The sequence below is a fragment of the Dipodomys ordii genome, unplaced genomic scaffold (assembly GCF_000151885.1).
Source record: "Dipodomys ordii isolate 6190 unplaced genomic scaffold, Dord_2.0 Scaffold25, whole genome shotgun sequence".
NCBI classification, from domain to species: Eukaryota; Metazoa; Chordata; class Mammalia; order Rodentia; family Heteromyidae; genus Dipodomys; species Dipodomys ordii.
The window spans coordinates 19206592-19227207 of NW_012267241.1; the positions used below are offsets into that span (position 1 = coordinate 19206592).

Here is a 20616-nt window from a genome sequence, read left to right on the forward strand (position 1 = left end):
CACTAGTGGCTTATGCCTGTAACCCTAGCTACTTAGGAGGCTGAGATCTGAAGGTCGAGGTTTGAAACCAGCATGGGATGAAAAGTCTGTGAGACTCTTACCTCCAGTTAACCACCAAAAAGTCAAAAGTGGGGCTCCAGCTCAAGTGATAGAAGTGATCAGAAAAACTCAGGGACAACACCCAGGTTCTTAGTTAAAAAACAAACAAAATTTTTTAATAACTGTGAGGGGAATGGAGTGCTAAGGCAGAGTTCTGCTAAAAAGATGTTTAGGCTACGGGGAGAGAAATGAGGAGGAACTGACTTGCGGCTGGAGAGTTGGGTGTTTAGGCCTCCTTGCTTGGTGCTCTTCACGGATGGGACCTGGGTTTCCCGTCATCCTGCTTATGTATTCCCCTGATAGTCATTATTTTCTTTTTATAACTGTGTTACAGTTTGATCCAGATGGATATTTCTGGGCTGTCATTCATACATGCTGTGTAGGTAAGTTTTAAAAGAACATTTACTTGAATAGTTGAGGTTTGTTAGTTCTTCTGTATCCACTTTTTAGTGATCCTGGGACATAGGAAAGTTAAATCCATGGTCTTAACAATTAAAATTATAATAGCCTTCTGGATTGGTTTTTCCTTTTTGAAGTTTTCCTCAAATGTTTTTATCTCCAATATGCTAATATTTTTTTGACAAATATTAACCAATTCACGTACTCAGGTTTTGCCCATCCAAGCTCATTCTTGGAATGCTGGCTGTCTTCCCTAAGAATGGCGGGCAGGTAACCAGAAGGTTATGTCAAAACCTTTTCTTTCAGTAGAATACTTCCCAATGGTGAAATAAAAGGTCCATCTGATTTTTCTTATTTTTACTTTCTTTTTTATACTGGCACTGGAGCTTAGACTCCGTCTGGGGACTCTCTCTTCGTTTTTATGCTCAAGGCTGGCAGTCTACCACTTGAGCCATACCTCACCTTTCTGCTTTTTAGTGGTTAATTGGAGACAAGGGACTCTTAGAGATTTATCTTCCCAGGCTGTCTTCAAATTGCAACGTAGATCTTAGCTTCCTGAGTAGCTAGGATTACAGCATGAGCCAGTGGTGCCTAACTTGCCATATTATTCAGTTTTTGTTTTTTCTTTTTGGTCATAATTTCAATTTAACTGATAGTATTTCTTGTTTGTAGTCTTAGAGGGAAGAAACAGTGTTCTGACTTAGGCACAGTTCAGAAACATTCAAATTCCTTAGTCTCTCTCTTGCCATGTGTATCATGGGAAAGAATTAAAGCCTTCCTGTTAATTGTGTGTCTCTGTTGGCCATGACACTTTCCTGGTGCCACACTCTTGGCAGGCTGCTTGAAAGACCACACAATGGAGAATGATGGATTTTGCATCCTTTAAACCCTCAAGTGCTGTTGTACTCTTGTCAGTCTATGACCCTCATGGGGAAAATGGGAGCAACAGGAGCACCCTTTGGGGGGCCTTTGTCTTCTGAATGTTGTGTTCCCACAGCTGTGAGGCAGAATGCCATGTGCCATCAACACACATTGCTTCGTTTCTAGGGTCTTATAAAATACTACGGAAATCCCTGAAGCCCAACACATTAAGGTAAGCTCTTAATGCTTGGTTAAAGGAAAAGGAGTTAACCTCAAAGTCATCCATCTTTCCCCTTGCTGCTAGGGGCACTTACCCAGCTGGGCCTACCGGTACCAGAGACAGGTCAGCCTTCAGTGTTATGTGCAGAGGTATGAAATCTGGGGTCTCTATTTTCACGGGCAGCCTTGTGTTTGTGTACCAGTACTGCGGCTTGAACTCAGGGGCTTCTCACTTGGCTTTTTTGCTCAAGGCTGGTACTTTACAACTTGAACCACAGCTCCACTTTTGCCTTTTGCTGGATAATTTGACATGAGTCTCTTAGACTTTCCTGTCTGGGCTAGCTTTGAACCATGATCCTCAGATCTCAGCTTCCTGAGTAGCTAGGATTATAGGTTTGAGCTACTATTACCTAGCTAAAGGCAGCCATTGAGGTGAGAATTCAATGAAATGCCTGTGTTTTTGGCACCATTGCCCCTGTTTGGGCACCAATTAGCTACATCTAGCTTTAGAGGAGCAGCTTTGTTTTCTCAGCCCCTGCCTAACTTAATTTATACTTAGAAGTCTCCCCAGACACCAGCCCCATTCTCTGGCAAAATGAGGCCTTTGTTATAGGCAGTCAATAGAGCAGCTTTGGTGAATGCAAATGACAACAGACAAGAGTTCTTGGCTGAAGCAGAGCTGAAGCTTGAGATTGGCCACCCTGGCTGCTGGGGGCTGGGGCCACTGCAGGCCTAGAGAGAAAAAGCCTGAAGGAATGGCTGCTGGAAGAAGGTTTTGCAATGTGAGAACATGTGGCTTCAAAAAGCAGGATTAAAGGTGGGCGCTGGTGGCTCATGTCTGTCATCCTAGCTACTCAGGAGACTGAGTTCTGAGGAACATGGTTGGAAGCCAGCCTGGGCAGAAAAGTCTGTGAGACTCTTATCTCTAATAAACCACTCAGAAAAGGCCAGAAGTGGCACATGGCTCCAGTGGTAGACTGCTAGCCTTGAACACAAAGAGGCTTAAGGACAGCACCCAGGCCCTGAGTTTAATCCCCAGGATCAGCAGAAACAAACCAACCAGGATTAAAAAACAATTGTATTCATTAACTGCTTTGTTAAATGGCAACTCCTTTGTACAACTACTTAAAGATTAATAATAATAATAGAAAAAGAACTGATATCAGCAGGGCACCAGTGTCTCCTGCCTGATATTCTATCTAATTAAGAGGCTGAGATCTGAAGATCATGGTTCAAAGCTAGTCTGGGCAAAAAAGTCTGTGAGGCTCTTATCTCCAGTTAACCAGTATACAGTTGGAAGAGGAGCTCAAGTAGTGGAAAAGCTAGCCTTGAGTGAAAAAGTAAAGGGACAGTGCTCAGGTCCTGAGTTCAAGTCCTAGTACTGGCAAACACAAAAAAGAACTGGCTTTGAATATAAATTACTCTTGCTCCTTTTTTATTGATGACTTACAAAAGTAGTAACTTGTATATAGAGATAGAAGACAATGATCATTTTATGTATTTAGAAATTACTTCAGTTATTTCACATGTTTTATCTTTCTGTTTCATTCCTCAGTGACATTGACCAGCAGTACTTAAACTATATATTCAGGTAAAGTAAAATTTATATTTTAAGGAATAACTCACAATGATTTTTTTATTTTCCAACAATATTTTGCACCTGCCAGGCAGACAAGTTAAATAATTTGTGAGATGACTAAACCTGAGGAAACAAACAGTAGGGACTTCAGTCTAACCCTGAACTCCACAGCTTTTCTCCCTCGAGGCTGAGGGTCATTTCATCCAGAGCCTGTACCTTCTCTTCTAGATTGTGCTCCAGATCTCCTATCCAGGTGGCCTGGGGCTGGGTTGCAGACCCTCCCAGAGTCTATTTCTCAAGTTATTCCTGGGCCACAGGGTGCCCAGTGAGAGGCTGTAACAAGGAGGGGAGGCAGCTGGAGGCCTTGCAGGCTGAGGTGTCCACACACATGTGTGAGGTGCAGGATAGAGCCTGGGGTGGAAAGAGAAAGAGGCACATGGGGAGCCCGAGGCCAGTTCCACACGCACTGCCGTCTCTCCACGAAGCTCTAAGCCCTCTCGCCATTCTAAGTGTTAATCTACACTTCAGGTTATTCAGGGAATATTTGCTAAGGTAGGGTCAAGTTTGAAGGTTGATTTGTAACTGTGTGTGTGTGTGTGTGTGTGTGTGTGTGTGTATTTCTAGAAATGTAACCCAGGGCTTTGTGTATACCAGGCAAAAAATACCAGCATTTTACTACTGAGAAAAATTACCTGCTCTTGATTTGGAACTTTTATTTTGGCAACTCCTGGGGCACTGTCCCTGAGCTTCTTTCCCCGCCCCCACCCCCAAGACTAATACTCTACCCCTTGAGCCACAGAGCCACTTCTGGCTTTTTCTGTGTATGTGGTACTGAGGATTTGAACCCAGGGCTTCATGCATGCTAGATGAGCACTCTACCACTGAGCCACATTCCAGGCCTTGATTTGTAACTTTTAATTAATTATTTTTTCTTTTGTGATAATTGGAAATTGAACTCAGTGCCTCATTCTTGCTAGGTAGGCATTCTAACACTTGAACCACTCCAGCCCCTTTTGGTATTAGTTATTTTTGAGGGAAGGTCTCAGTTTTTTAAATGCCCAGGCCACGCTGGATTTTGATCCTTCTACTTATGCTTCCTTGTGTCACTGGGAAGGACAGGCACTGGCTGAGCCATTGTGCTTCCTGTAATGGGAATAATAGCAGGTGCACACAACTGCTCTACATCATTGGTTGAGCTGGAGTCTCATGAACTTCTTTTTCTGGCCTCAAACCTTGATTTCCCAATATCTGTCTCCCAAGTAGATTTCTAACTTGTAAATATTATAAATATTTAAATGATACACAAATAAAATACTTACACCCTTACCCCAGGCAAGCAGAGGATAGGGTAGGTCTTCCACATTGAATGGCTGGGAGTCATCCTTGGATTTCAGTAGTCTCAGTCTGTGCACCACAGGGACCTGATTGAAACAGTGAGGTTTGCTGCTGAGAAACCAAGTTAGCCTAATACAGTGACTCTCAGTAAAGGGCTAAAGTCAGTGGTGGTCCCCAGCATTTGGTCTTGCTTATTTCTATAGATTATTTGATTTGCAAACTTTAGCCTGATCTGTAGTCTTCATTTGTAGAAAGAGGGCTCATAAATACCCCAGTATTTATTAAAATACTCTTTGAAGGCAAGATTCACCCAGAGCATGAGCTGTGAGCCACCTTTGTACTAAACAGAAAAAAACATCACTTCTACTCTGCTCAGAACCACCACCATCTGTCATGTAAGAGACTTCAAAAAAATGCAAAAGGCTCTCGATGTTTTAAATGTTTCCACTTGAGAGAAGTGTAGCTCAATGGCAGAGTGCTTGCCTAGCATACATGAAACTGCGGATTTGATCCTTACCACTGACAAAATAAGTAAGTGTTTCGTAGACATTGGGTTGGGGTGGGGGATATAGAGCTAGTACACATAGTCACATGATGCAGCAAGAAAATGGGGACCAGGAATTTTTAATTTTTTTATTATTTATTTTTTGATTACCAAGGTGATGTACAGAGGGGTTACAGTTACATAAGTAAGGTAATAAGTACATTTCTTGTCGAACTCCCTTCCTTGTTTTCTACCACTCCCCAAGTGGTAGATCATTTTCAACCTAGTGTCTTGTGAGTATTGATGTTGCATTGAGTCCCTTCTTGTCCTTTGTTTCGCCATTCTGTTGCTCCCCTTCCCTTCCCTAATTCAGATAAACATGTATACAATACCCAGGGTACCAAAATCAAATACAGTGACAAGGGATAAACCATAGGGGGAAGAACACACAAAAGAAACAAGAAATCACATAGTTCATTAAAATCCACAGCAAAGACAAACCTCTTGTGTCCATGTTTTAGAATTCATTTCACTTGGCATCATCTTATATGGTCATATGTACATAGCTGTTGAACTATTCAGCTCATCTGCTAAGATTATCCTAAACATGTATTAATTATTGCAAATAAGGGAAGCCATGGGACCTACCTATGTTTCTTTGGGCCTGGCTTACCTCACTTAATATGAAGTTTTCCAAGTCTTTCCATTTCCTTACAAATGGGGCAGTGTCATTCTTTCTGATAGGAGCATGGAATTCCAACACACACACACATGCACATGCACACATACACACGCACACACACACACACACGCACACACACATACACACACTACAGAAAGTGGGTTTTTGTAGCCCTCTGCTGTTTGATCCATCCACTTCCCACTGCCTGGTGTGAAGCTGTTTATTACTTGTGGGCATCCTGGCTGGGACTGCAGCATACCCTGTTAAAGCTATGACTCTGTTCTGCTTTCAGTATAGCAATAAAAATGTATGGCTCAGAATGAGGGCCACTGTTCAGTTTCCCACTGACTCTGGAGGCTGAGGGAATCAGCATTCACAAACTTGCAGTCTTCTCAGATTTATGGGTTGTCACTGGCTAGACTGGCCCAGAGCATGGACTGTCAGGACAAGGAACTGGTTTGAGCTCTCAATTTTGAGAGAGGCAGAGAGTTGGATGGGTCTCTGTAGATAACGCTTGCTTCTTCAAGCATGCATTTGTTCCTGGCTCTGACTTTTAATATTCCCACTGCAAATACATTCAGAACCCACGTTGAGCACCTGCTGTATGTCTAACACTGATAGGCACTTGGGATCCAGAAATGATGAAAATCTAGTTCATATCCCTTTGGATAAGAATAAAAATCTGGCCCCTATCCCTATGAAGATCATGATATAGGAATTAGGAGTGCTCTAACACTATATATTTACAAAATTACAAATAGGGATTAGAGAACCAACTCTTTCATTTAATTACTACCTCTTATTTCTTCCTCCTAATATTTTAGAGTCACCTTTTAGGTTTTGTTTATTTATTTATTTTTTTTGGTTGGTTGTGGGACTTGAACTCTGGGCTTGGGCACTGTCCTTGTGCTCTTCAGTCAAGATGAGCGCTCTACCGCTTGAGCCACAGCGCCACTTCTGGTTTTCTAGTGGTTTATTGGAGATAAGAGTCTCACGGACTTTTCCTGCCCGGGCTGGCTTTGAACCGCGATTCTCAGATCTCAGCCTCCTGAGTAGCTAGGATTACAGGTGTGAGCTACCGGTGCCCGGCTAGGGGTGATTCTTATAATGGGATTTGGGGTACCCTGGCTGTTCCTGGGTGATATTTGGGGATTGAAAGAGGCCCTACATCCTGCCATTGGAACAATAACTTGTCCCTGATATTATAACAAAACAAGATCCAGGGAATGAAAATAATGCAGCAGGTGTTTTCCAAAGATAAGATGACAAGCAAAGACATAAAGCCTATGTGAAAGACTAATCATTATAAAATCCAAATCTTGTTTGAGTATCTCTTACAGATACAACCAACCTTGTCATACAGACAGGGTTTACAGACCACCGGCCTTGCCGTTCTCCAGAATTTTCCTTCTCTCCTGCCTCTGCCACTGCTGATGTTTTGGTGTGTGGAGTATGGGGCACAGTGAACCACCCTTTAGAGGAAGAATAGAGAGCGAACTTGGAGAACCAGAAATGGCTCAGGGTAATAATCTCAGGCACAGGGCAGAGCTGACGAGCTAACAGTGGTTTCTCTTCATGCCTGCAGTGTCTGCCTCTATTGGAGATTCCCTAGTATGGGTTGTAGTCCCAGTGCACCACAGTGTCACTGGGTCTTAAACAGAAAACAACAGCTGCCAAGGCCACCCTCAGATTCTGATGTAAGCCAAGAGGCTGGGCCCTTCTGGTGTGCAGCCAGGGTGTAGAAAGAGAGTAGACCTTCTTAGTTCACTTCTAAAAAGAAAAATCTCCCTCCCATACTTAGCATGGTTTATCCCTGTTCTTAAACTCAATCGGCTGCCTGCGCGGCATGGAGTTTTGATAGAAGAGACAGCAAAAGGTGCGGATGTGGCTCATATATTGTGCTTCAGGCAGGTCACAGGCACCCAAGAAGGAAATGAGGAGATGGAGACTTTTGAGGGAGAAGTGCCAGGGTCTAATATGGCTCACATCAAAGGAATATTCCTTCTCATTCTCTTTTCTTCTCCTGGCCCTTGGCATCTATTGGTCTAGTAGTTTTCAGCCAAGCAGTAGAAGTGTGGATCAATTTCTTGAGCCAGTTGAAAATTTAGCTACCTTCTGTACAGTTCATCTCTTAGCATAAATACACTTAGCATATACTCAACAGCTAGCTGTTAGATTGCAGCCTGCCTATAATTTGGAGTTTGCTTTGTTTAGCCTTCAAATCTGCTTAGTAAATTAGGTAAATATGATGATAGAGTCAACAGGGACAAGAACTGTGACCCAACTGAGTCTCAGCTGGGACCTAAGACCCTTATTATCCCAAGTGTGGATTCAGTTCCCTTGTTCAAGAGTTCTCACACAGCAATCTCTGTGTAAAAAAAAGATTGCCATTCTGAAGAGCTGGCTTGGGCAGAATGAGACCAGTCTGTGTAGATAATTTTCTTCCCACAAAGTTAGCTATTTTCAAGTAAAGTGGATAGAAGTTTTATGTTTTTGCTTGTTTAATGTGCTGCTGGGGATGCTTTCTTGAATATCTGCTATGTCTTTTTCAGTGTGGCGCTCCTGACAATTGCATCTCATCCCACAGGTAAATCCGCCCGAGAGCTCACTGGTTTGTTTGCATTCCCTGTTCAGCCAATTCTCTGAGCCTGGTTTTATCACTGAAGGCATCCATGAGGAGGATGCCTCCAGGATGTCACACTGAGAGATCTGAAATGGCCCATCTATTTGAAACTGCTCTTAATAACCCAGTACATAAGGCTGGTGGTATAGCGAAGTGGTAGAGCACTTGTCTAGCGTACTACAGCCAGGGATTCAGTCCTTAGCACCACAAAAAATTAATATAAGAAAACAATCTATTGTAGATTTATTGTCCAGGGATATTTCTCTCATCTCTGCTTGAATTTTGTTGTCTGTGTTTACCTTTGGTACAATCCCTGATAGTACAATCACCTGCCCAGTAAATAGTGCCTACTTTGTATCAACCCCCATAGGTTTCGATTCACCTCTACCACTGGTTATCTACCTTTAAGCTATTCTCCAGTCTTGCCTTTGTGCAGCTAGATGTTTGTCAGCTAACAGAGATTAAGGGTTCTCTTTTAATAGATTCTGTTGTCAAAAGCCCTTTGGAAAGTTATATTTGTAGACCCACCTGATTTGTGTGTTTACATTCTGAATTGTTTTCAGTGGACTTGGATGAATACTTCTTTATCTAAAGAGAGGCTTTTTGCTTTTCAACCAAGAAGTAATGCTTATTAGCTGGGCTACTGAGAAGGCTGAGATCTGAGGATCGTGGTTTGAAGCCAGCCTGGGCAGGGAATACTGTGAGACTCTTATCTCCAACTAGCTATCAAAAAGCCCAAAGTAGAAGGTGTGGTTCAAGTTGTAGAGTGCTAACTTTGAGCAAAAAAGCTCAGGGACAGTGCTTAGGCCATGAGGTCAAGCCCCAGGACTGGCACAAAACAACAAAAAGTTGTGCAATTCCATTTGTTCCAGTGGTGATTATCAGAGCTGAAAAGGATTTTAGCAATTATTTAGGTGGCTGCCAAATTTTACAGGTGAGGAAACAAGCCCAGGACTTAAGCAACATAACTAAGGTGAGGCAGAGCAGGTATGTCACAGGGAAACTGCAATTTAGATCGCCTGACAGTTACCAGGATTTTCTTTTAATAACTGCTTTTCTAGAGATGCTTCACTTATTACAAAGAGTCTCAAGCAAATGACTATCTTTCTAAGTGAATTTAGAAATTCCTCAGTTGCTTTCGGGAGCTTTGCTTGGTTTGGGAGATGTTTCTCCCACCCGTTTTTTTGTTTGTTTGTTTTTTGTTATTTATTTATTTATTTTTGCTAGTTCTGGGCCTTGAACTCAGGGCCTGGACCCTGTCCCTGAGCTTCTTTTTGCTCAAGGTTAGCACTCTACCACTTGAGCCACAGACCCACTTCTGGCCTTTTCTGTTTGTGTGTTACTGAGGACTCAAACCCAGGGCTTCTTGCATGCTAGGCAAGTACTCTACCACTAAGCCACATTCCCAGAACTTCTCCCACCCCTTTTGAAGCATGATGGTTGCTGGTAATAGTTTATTCTGATCAGTGGGCTGATATTTTACTTTGAGTTGTTGCTAACCTTTCAGGTCAATGCAACAGCATGCTGGCCACTTAGTTACCCTCTGAAAACACAAAGTGGCCAGCAATCTGGGGCTGTAGACTTGCCTGGGCAGTGATGTAAAATAGGTGTCAGTTTCCTTCTAAGGTGAAGAAAATGTTTGGAACGGGAAGTAGTGATGGTTTCCAACTCTGTGAATATACTAAAAACATGGATTGTTCACTTGAAAATGGTATACTTTATAGTTTGGAATGATTCCTCAATAAGAAATATATTGAGATAGGAGCCATGCAAAGTGGCACACACCTGTAATACCAGTTATTCAAAAGGCAAAGGTAAGAGGATTGTAAATTTGAGGTCAGCCCAGGAAAAAAATTGCCAGTAACCTTTTGTTGCTTCCTGTCTTGGCTTTTTAGTAGTTTATTGGAGGTAAGAATCTCATGGGCTTTCCTGCCCAGTCTGGCTTCCACCCATGATCCTCCGATCTCAGCCTCCTGAATAGCTAGGATTATAGATGTGAGCCACTGACACATTTTTATAAAGGCTTCTGGATTGAGTATGTGCAGCTTTTTGGGGGGGAATTTATGGAGGTCATGACTTTTGTTGCACCCCTCTCTGTTGAAGATCACTACTTTAACCAAAGAAAAGGCAGGTTGAGGGCATTAGAGGAGCAGTATTTGGGCTCAGCTGAAAACTGAGGGCCACAGAGCTGAATGGAGCATCCTCTCCTGGACAAGCAAGAAATACTCAGGTCTTTCCAATACCCTGCATCCAGTGGTGCTTGTTTCGTGTTGGTGTAATGAATGTTCATGCACCCCGGATACTGGGATGGAGAAGATGACTTTCCTGCTCTCAATGATCTTCTGGTACTAGGAAGTAAGGCAGGGGTCAGGTCACTGGGGTGCTGAAAGGAATGCAAGAGGGTTTAGAAATGGCTCCATGATAGGAGCAGGTGATTCTCCCATCTTCTCATTGGTCACTTGTAGGATGTGGGTGGGGGTTACTACCCAATGGTAAGTTCCACAGGGGCATGATTTTGTGTGTTTCTTCCAATTTCCCTTTGACCACTGCTCTGTTCATTAGACCCCCAACAAAGCCTGGGATGGGCTATAAAATTTGCCAGTGCACCCCTGAGTCCCCTCCTTTCTGTTGAAAAGAGGAGGCACCGCCTGACAGGTCTCAAGGTCCTGCACGGAACTGATTGCCCTCGCTGCCATTGCCCATTCTCACACAGACTGCTGCAGTTTCTCTCACACTGACAGGGAAATTGGGAAAGAGCCAAGAACCAACAGCTGCAGAGGATACAGAGCAAATTCTCCACGGATGTCCCTTCCACATGCCTGAGCAGGCACTCTGGCCCCTTGCGGTCCAGGGTCCCTGGGTTATCTTGGCTGTCACTTCTTTACGGAAATAGAAGTCAGGATATGCCTCAGCTCTGCCTAGAGAAAAGATCACGCTCAAAATGAAAAACATTCTTTTAGATAAGGAGAATGTTGAGCTTTTTTTCCAATCTGTGTTTGGATCATTTGCGATTGGTTAGGTCTCTGAGGAAATTAGAAGCTCATTGTGTCTTTTGTTTATTTTGGCAGTACTGGGATTTGAACTCAGGGTCTTGGGCTTGCTAGGCAGGCACTCTACCACTTAAGCCACTCTGTCAGCTCCTTTTGTATATTTATTATTTTTAAGATAGGGTTTCACTTTATGCCTGGGCAGACCTGGACTGTGATTTAGGACTGTGTTTCCCTTGACTTTTTTTTTTTTTTTTTGGCCTAAGCTTACCTTGAATTGCAGTCCTCTGATCTCTGCTTCCCAAGTAGCTAAGATTATAGGCTTGAGGAATTGTGCATGGTTTCATTGAAACTTTTTGCTCTGAAATATTTGATTAATAGTTGTAGAGGTGAAGAAAATACTGCTGGCATGTTCTGTGCTCTCCTGGTACATGATGAACGTTCAGGAAATGCCACCCTGTTTGTCCAGTGTGCCCAGAACTAAGAGACAGACCATGGCTCCTGCAGAGTCTCAGAAATTCTAGATGTAGGAGGATTAAGCTATCTGCTGTGGAAATACTTAATTCCTTTTCTTGGGACATTTTTGGAAGGCTTTCTGCTTTTTTAATCTCCTGACTTCTTGTTTGTGACCAAGTTCAAATTCCAGAGAGGGAAGCAGCCAATATGTGTGATTATTTCCTCTTGTACCAAGTGGAACTAAAAGAATGAACTTACTTCACGAGAAATAAATGTACCCTTTGGACCTGAAGCTAAATGAGTGTGTGCAATCAGTCTGGCCTCTGTGCTATTTGTGTAGTAATTAAACATGAAAATGAAAAGGGATGTCAGGGGAATGCATGCATGTTCTTTTTTTAGACTTAAGGCCCCAAAAGCAGAAAGAATCTTAAAAAAAAAAAAAAAAAGACGTCCTTCCCTTCACTCTGCCCTGTGCAGATAGCTGCCTGGTGAAAAGATCTTAAGGGTTAGGTTGAAGGGGGTATGTATTTTGGCTCCATAGTTCAAGAATTACTCAGTCTCATCCCTAGCTACTCAGGATGCTGAGATCTGAGGATCAAAGTTGAAGGCCAGCCCATAGAAGGAAAGCCTGTAAGACTCTTATCTCCAATTAACCAGCAAAAAGCCCAAAGTAGAGCTGTGTACCAGCCTCGAGCAAAAAAGTTAAGGGATGGTACCCAGGCCCGGAGTTCAAGCGCTCCAGCAAAATATGGGGACAATAGACCCTTCCAGAGTTATTAGGAAAATAGGAAAAGGTAAAGACATCATGTGTTGGGTACAGGGCCCTTCGGGAGACCTGCTCTCACTAGTGGTCTTCATGATCATGTTCTTATTATAAGGCAGTGCCAATAACAGGATCCTCGGAATATGGGAGATAATTCATAGCTAGGCTGCGCTGCTAGCTTCTTGGGGCTGTTGGGTGGGAGGGTGGGGATGTCAACTATGCAGGCCATTGTGTCACCACCTCTGTGCTCCTCAGGTGACCTCTTCAGCGTTCTGGACTTCCCGTTCCTGTACTTCTACAGATTCCATGGCAGCTGTTGTGCCAGGTAGGCTTGAACTTGCTGATTTGCATGTTTTCCTTGTGAAGATCAGGGTCACTTGCACGTGAGCTAAGTGAGTGGCAGAGGTGAGTGAGGCATCCCCAGGTAGTTACCAAGCATCAGGAGGAAAATGTTCTACACCTGTGTGAGTCTGCTCAGGCCCACAGTCATGCCTGTAAACATACCAGTGAGCTGAGCTGCTTTTGCTTTTGGCAACTCCACAAAGAAACCTCATGTAGAATCACCTTATAAAACTTCAACTTAACATATGAAATGGATTCAGGTCCGAGGGAGATTTGGGTCCATAGTCCCCTTCTCTCAGCTTCCACCCTGGCCTGAAGGCAAGAGCCAGAAACTCTCCATTGAACACTAAGACTCGGAGAAGCAGATTGTGGAAATCAGTGACCAGGTAATACCTAGAGAACAAGGTGGCCCTCAGTCTTTGACCTTGGGAAAGCCTCAGGGATGTGGACCAATCAGATAGATAGCTGCACTGAAGTTCATATTTCTCCTGTCCACCTGTCCCAATTATGAGTTTTTTCTCCATATGGACTGGACAAGTGTTCCATCTTAATATACACATGTAGGCATTTTGCTTTTAGTTTGTTTTACAGACAGAGTCTGACTTTTTGCCCAGACCACCCTCAAATTGAAATTCTGTTTCCACCTCCCAAGTAGCTGGAATTACAGGCATGAACCACTGTGCTCAGCTGGTTTTCTTTTAAGTGCAATGATTTGGCATATAGGCAAATATAGGGAGGTCAGTGCTTGTTTAGTTGTTAGGAACAAGCATCGCTTCATAGGTCATTGATGTTGACTTTGAGAAGTGATACACTGGCTCTCGTTCTGCCCCATCTAAATCTGCAGGTTTCTTATAACCCAACATGATAAATCATGTGCTTTGTGATTTGAAAATGGTAATTTGATTCTCTTACATTTTATCCTTTGGCTAAGAATGTGTCCAGTTTTCTATATCATTTTAATGCCACCTCCATGGCCATCTCCCGGAGTGAGATTTGTCACAGTGGGGAAGTCTGAGGGAGAGGGCTCAGAAAGGGCCATGGAGACCTGAGGGTTCACTGGTACCATGACTCAGGGACCCTAGGAACAGGGTATCTCCTATTCCTGGGGTCCTCTTTCTGATTTTCAGATCTGCCCCCACAGGGAGAGAAGAGCTAAAAGAAGAGGGAGGAAAGTGGACTGATGGATGGTGTAGAAACAATTCACTGACATAACCAGTGGAACCATGGAAGGAGTCCAAGATTGTTCATTCCTTAAGCACACCAGTAGGAAAGCAGGATCAGCATATCCTAGCCCAGAATCTTCACTGAGGGGAAGTTTAAAGTATAATCTTGCCCTTCCTCCTGCTGGAGGTGGAGAGCAGAACGAAAGCCCAGAAGGCGATTGTGGTAGGGCGGGGGTGGGGGTTGTATTAGCCTGTGACCTGTGCTGGATTAGCTTGATTTGGGGGTGGGGAGGCGGCAAGATCTACAGGAAGAGTGCTAGAGCACTGGCCGCTTCACTTTTTACTGCCACGGCTGCTTGGCACTTCTTTCTGTTTAGCTAGTCAAGAACACACCTCCTTAGTGAGCTTTGAAGTTTTGTGGAGACCTGGATTCTAATTATATCTGTGCCTCAGCTAACTTGCTACTAAAGCAAGATTTTGGGGCTAAGTAATCTTTTTGATATGTTTCTGGGTTCTATCACAAACAATATGCTGTGCTTATTCCTACCTGAGGGATACAGAACCTGAGACATGCAAAAAGGGGGAAGCTTTGCTGAAGGTCAGCCTTAAGAATATATCTGCAGCCTTCTTGATCTGTTCACAATGGGCTGTGGACACACAGACACACACAGACACAGACACAGACACACACATACACACACACACACATGGGGCTCTTTGCTTTTCAAGTGAGACTTGGACAACTGTCCAGGCTTCCGTGAGCAGATGCAAGTGTGCACAAACTTTGTAGGCTATCAAGGTCAAACTTGCTACAGTGTTCCCCGTTCCTTGGCTTGCCTCAGGACTGGGGCTCTGTAACTAGTGATGTGAAAACACACATGGCTACACAGTGTGGTCCCAGGAGTGTTTGATTTACTCCAGCTTGACAAATATTTTCTTTCTTTTTTTATTGATTAATATTTTAATTGTCGTGATACATCACTAAATTTAAAATAGCCTGTTGGAATGAAAAACATGTTGAGGGCGGAGTTAGATAAATCAGAAAACATTACAACAGATACACAAATTATCTCAATGTGAGGTATTCATTTACATGGTTTAGGAGCTTTTCTTAGGAGGGACTTAGATAAGATGTAATCTGAACATATAAATCATTTTAGAGAAAACAATAGAAAAAAAAGCTGAGTCTCAACACCCAGGTTCAAGCTCCCAAGAGTCCCATGTCACTTAACCCTAGATGACAAAGAGACATAGTGAAGGCCCGAGGAAGGAGATTATTGCTTGGCAGTCAGGAGAAGAGATTATTACCTGTCAATGAATCCAAGTCAGAAAAATGCTATACTTAATCTCTAGCTTCTTGTCTAGTGTGCCAAATATATGATGAGACATTTGGGGCATTTTAACAACTTTGGTCCTTGCATCTGGCAAGGGAAAAATTCAGGCAATAAAGGTGCTAGTGAAGGTTTATTAGAGGACAAAGTGACAGAGAAAGGGAGTAATGGCATAAGTACACCAAGAAGACAGCACTTCAATCTGCCTCAGCCATCTAGTGCCTTCTTCCTTGTTACAGACTTTCGCCTTGTGTTTGATGGAGAGAATTGCATGGCTTTCTGATGGGTGGGTCTTCTTTTCTATTTCCTATCAGGTTGTGGCACCAAAGATTTAGTGTCTTGTCTTTACTACTTTATCTTTTTGTTCTTCTTCCTCAGTTTTTTGTGTACTTTCCTGCTCCTATTCCCCCATTTGATTGCCAGGCATGTTTTAGCTTATCAGGTTAGCCTGCCATCTGCAAGTTCTATAGACCATGATTTCAAGCCCACCTACCGGCCTTTTGTTGTTGTTCTTACTAAGGCCTATCAACAACATCTTCAATACATCTTCAGCCACCTACAACTCTCTTCATGGGTACCTCCATTTGCCTTAGGTAAACCAGGGAGAATTGGGAGTCGAGAATAAGAAGGTAAGTGTAGTTGAAATAGTCACAAGTCACAGACAGGTTCAGAAGTGGCCCAAGGGGAGATGGCAGGTAATCTGACCTTCTATTGACACAGGAATGTTCGGGTGAGACCTTCTCACAATAATAGTCTTTCTTGCCTGGCAGGTAGTCTGTCTCTTCTGGATTCAGAGATGGCTACAAAGTGACTGCAGAAGGTCTCAAAATAAAGGACATAGGTACAAAGTACAGGATTCTGGGCTGTCTAGCCTTCATCCTACTCCTAGTTAACTTAGCAACCAAATAAGAAGTCAGTGTTTCTTAGAGAAAAAAAAAAAAGCAGTTTTTAAGCACTTTTCCTAAAACATTGAAATGTCTTTGAATTACCCAGCCCTAGCAGTTGCATTGTTCATAATTTAGAAAGTGATTCTGAGCTCTGGCTGATTAATACTTTCTTGAGTATTCAAATCATAGTGAATACTGTTATTTGAATTAACTTCCACAAAAGAAAGCCATCTACTAAATCATTTAACTTTTAATATTTCCCAGTATAAATTGAGAAATGTTCAGTGAGGAAAAAACCAGTAATAGTGTCCATGTTATGTCTGATTTGGAAGAGAAATGTCTAGAACTTGCCTTATATTTCTTTAGATTTATGTCAACATTCTTAGGAGTTTCTTTTCTTTGGCTGTCATCTACTTAAGCTGCCAGTCAAGAAAGCACAGGTGGCAATTTAATGTCATGTTCAGTGTGTGTGTGTGTGTGTGTGTGTGTATGTGTGTGTGTGTGTGTGTGTGTGTGTGCGCGCGCGCCAGTTCTGGGACTTGAACTCTGGACCTCATGCTCTCCCTTAGCCTTTTCTGCCCAGGACTGGTGCTTGAAGATAAAAATTAAGCAACAGTTCCATGTCAGATTTTTTTCCTCAGGTTAATTGGGTTAGCAGTCTGTCTTAAAAGTCCTGGCTGTCTTTGAACTGGAATCCTTAGATCTCAGCCTTGTGAGTCATTAGAATTACAGGCATGAGCCACCTGTACCCGGCCTTCTTTTGGATTACTGATTCTTATCAAATCCTTATTTGTAGTTTCACTTTGTTGAGCAAAGATGGACAAGACAGCTTAAAGGTATTTTCTGCTACACTAATAATTGGATCAACTAGGATTGACACTGTATTGATACTTTAGGACCCCCACCAGACTCCATGCAGAGAACTAGATATAGGACATAGCACCAGGACATAGACCATCCATCCCATGTTGAATGGAAAAGACATAAAGATAGATACAAGCATATCTATTATCCCTCCAGTAAAAGGTCCTTGTCATTCTCCTGCCAGAGACTGGAATAAGGACACTATGGACAAATTATATAATTTTCATATAGCTGATGTTTTATTTTCAAAATGATGAACTGATCAAACTGAAAAGCAAGGAGAAGACAGAGGAAATTCAATTTAAGAGCTATGTTAAGGCTGCTGTCACAGATCTTTTCTGGCTGTGTCAGGTGGATAAAGACCAGTTTCCAGATAAGAAAATTAAGGGTCAGGGAAATTTAGGTCAAATATTTCTTTAATACCTACTGTGGCCTGGAGAAATACAATGAGCAGCTCAGGATGGGGTCCTTGCCACTCAGAGCTTAGGACCCAAGTTGGAACCACTCACTCAGAGGGCAGTACTGCATGTGAGCATCTGGAGGCACAATTGAGGTTATATGACCTCTCATATGAGCTTGTGTGACCTCTATGGCTTTGGGTACAAGTAGTTGTATCAGTTTTCAATTGAGAATAAAAGCCACAGGTGTGTGGTGGTGCATGCCTGTAGTTCCAGCTACTTGAGAGGGAAATAGGAGGATCACAGTATGAGGCTGGCCCTGGGCATACATATGAGACCCCCATTTGAAATAAAATGTAAGCCAAAGAGACTGGGGCATGGCTCAAGTGGTAGAGCTCTTGCCTAGCAAGTACAAGGCACTGAATTCGAATCCCATTCACCAAAAATTCATGACTTATTAAAAGTCACACTTAAGCAACTAGGAAGAGTTGAGAAGGTTGAGCTCGACCACATACTGACAATTTTATAATTGGTTGTCCCTGCAGCACCCTTACTGGGCCAGGCATCTGAAGAGCCCTAAGGGGCTGCTTCCCCTCAAGCTCCCAGGGTGAGGGTCTGTCATTTCACACAGGTGCTCAGGCAACATCTCCAAATTGTAGCTTTTCCATGTTGTGGGCCTGGATTGGGCACTGCTGGCTTAACCACATGCATTGCTGGAACAGCCTTCCTCTTCAGTTTTACCTTGAGCCCAGACCAATCCAGGCCTCTGTCCTATGGGAAGTTTTCCTTTGGAAGGCTGGCTTGTTTTGCTTGAAAGAAATTATAATTCTTCAATGGGTAGGAGGGGACAAGAAAAGGAAATTCGGTGGGGGGAGGAGTTGTATGTGAATATAACCAAAGTTAATGCGTGAAATTGTCATAATGACACTCATTGTCTATAATTAATATATCCTAATATAAACTGTTAGTAGAAAACGATGTTCTACCTTGGCAAGTACCAGACTTGCCAGATATAGTATTGTAAAGAAGAATATCCATCTCATTTTTTCCCTTTTATGATTTAGCCAGAAATCTCCCCAATTTCTGTTCCCCTCTCATTCCTCAGCTCCAATGCTCTCAACATAGCCCTTTAGAAAAGAACTTCGGGTTTTTATCCAGGGATCACTAGAAAATGCAGATGTGATGGAGATTAGAAACTAGGTGGCAAATGGAAGGGGTTGTATACCTGTAATCCCAACATTTGGGAGGCTGTGGAGGAGAGGTGTCAAAGCTAGTCAGAGCTACAAAGAAGACAAAAAACATGGACTGGTAGAATGTTTCAGAAGTTTGCCAGCTGTTGTCTGAAGCAAGCCTTACTAACTGAAGAATGTTTTCTCCTTCCAGTGGAATCTTAGGATTCTTTCTCATGTTCACCACAGTGAAACTGAAAAGCCTTCTGGCCCCAGGACAATGTGCAGCCTGGATTTTCTTTGCTAAGGTAAGAAAGACAAGTGTGAACATGTTCTAAGAGCTTATGTGGACAGCTTCTCTGTGTCTGGGTCATGTAAAAATTGATCTTCATGCAACCAAGTCTGTCCACATGCCCTGAACCCAGTCCTTCCTTCTTTCATTCAGGTAAGAATTTCTGAAGCCTTCCATCTATATTATCAGCTCAATGTAGTTCATCTTGCTCATGTAGTATGACTGTGGGCAGACCCCTTAATTTACCTAACTGAAGATCAGAAATTTTGTCAACAATTTTGTCAAAAGGTTTTTTTTTTTATTTTGAAAATACCATACAGAAGGGTTACAATTACATGGGCAAGATAATGAGTGCATTTCTTATCAAGCATTGTAGCCTCCTCCTTTGTTTCCCTTCCCATCCCTTCCCATCCTACCCCTCTCTCCCCACCCAGTCCTCCCCCCCCCTGCCACCAAAGCTGTAAAGTTTGTTTTCAACATAATGACTTGTAGTCCTAAGAGACTGATGTTTAGATGCAGCAGAAAGTTCTTTTTCCTTCCTTGGGGCTCGTCCTTGGGTATCCAGAGCTCACATGACACTCCCAAGAAGACTTAGCCTGTCTGAGGGGAAAGACAAAGGAAAATCTAGTAATGGCCAGTGTGGGAGACTTCCAGGAACCCTCCTAGAGGAACTGTTAACAGGAATGGACAATGTGTATCTGTCACCAAAACCTAACAAAAAGAGGTGGTGAACTGTAAAGGGACACAGCATAGAACGTGTTGTCAAGCTAAAGGGTTCCAGGGGAGACATCTTCGTTCTGGTGCCTATCATTTTCTTCATGTCCAGGAAGGGATTCATGGTCTAAGGTTCTAGAAGCTGCCTCTCAGAACTGAGATTCTTTAATTGATTTAATCGAATGAAATAGATATTGAAATTTGTGCAGTTATTCATCTATGTGTGTGTGTGTGTGTGTGTGTGTGCGCGCACGCATGTGTGTGTTCAATCAAGTGTTTATGTACTGGGGCTTGGACTCAGGAACTGAACATTGTCCATTTTTTGCCCAAGTCTGGCTCTCTACTACTTAAGTCACATCTCCACTTCTAGCTTTTTGGTGGTTAATCAGAGATAAGAATCTCTTGGATTTTCCTGCCCGGACTGGCTTCAAATCATGATCTTAAGATCTCAGCTTCCTGAGTAGCTAGGATTAGTCAGTGGCATGAGCCACTGGCACCCAGCCTATATGTCTTTTGGTTGAATTTTTTCTAGGGAGGGGAAACATTTTTTTTTTCCTTTTGAGAATGAGAGTTCTTAGTAGAGTTTTCACTCATGTGTTATACTTCTTGGTAGCATTAATAATTCCAATCCAGCAGAATGGAAGCATGGTTGACCTATTGATTTCCAATATGAGAGAGTGGAGGGGTTTAGAAAGAGAAACGTGTTCCTCCCAAAGCAAATAGAAAGCTGGGAGAAGACTCTTCACAGCACCTGTTGTCAGGCTGTAAAAACAAAACAGACTCGGACGCATTTGTTCGGGAAGACTGGTCAACTTCGGATAGGAACAGAATGAGTCTGTGCTGTCCGTGCCTGTTACTGTCTATTCTATCCTCCAGCTGTGTGAGTGTCATGATTCAACCAGAGCAAGGTGGGCTATGCTGCCACTTCCAGAAGATGCTCCTCCTTCCTCCTTTGGAAGATTGTCAGTT

General features: G+C 42.9%; 1 protein-coding gene across 1 annotated transcript in view; it reads left to right on the top strand.

The window, feature by feature from the left end:
* Tmem241 (transmembrane protein 241) overlaps window positions 1-20616 on the top strand; it is a 126229-nt gene that overhangs the window by 39506 nt on the left and 66107 nt on the right. The window contains exons 8-13 of the mRNA XM_013014865.1: window positions 434-482; window positions 1546-1591; window positions 3134-3169; window positions 8211-8245; window positions 12743-12812; window positions 18856-18949. Coding sequence (XP_012870319.1) covers window positions 434-482; window positions 1546-1591; window positions 3134-3169; window positions 8211-8245; window positions 12743-12812; window positions 18856-18949 — 330 coding nt within the window. The remainder of the gene's footprint in view (window positions 1-433; window positions 483-1545; window positions 1592-3133; window positions 3170-8210; window positions 8246-12742; window positions 12813-18855; window positions 18950-20616) is intronic.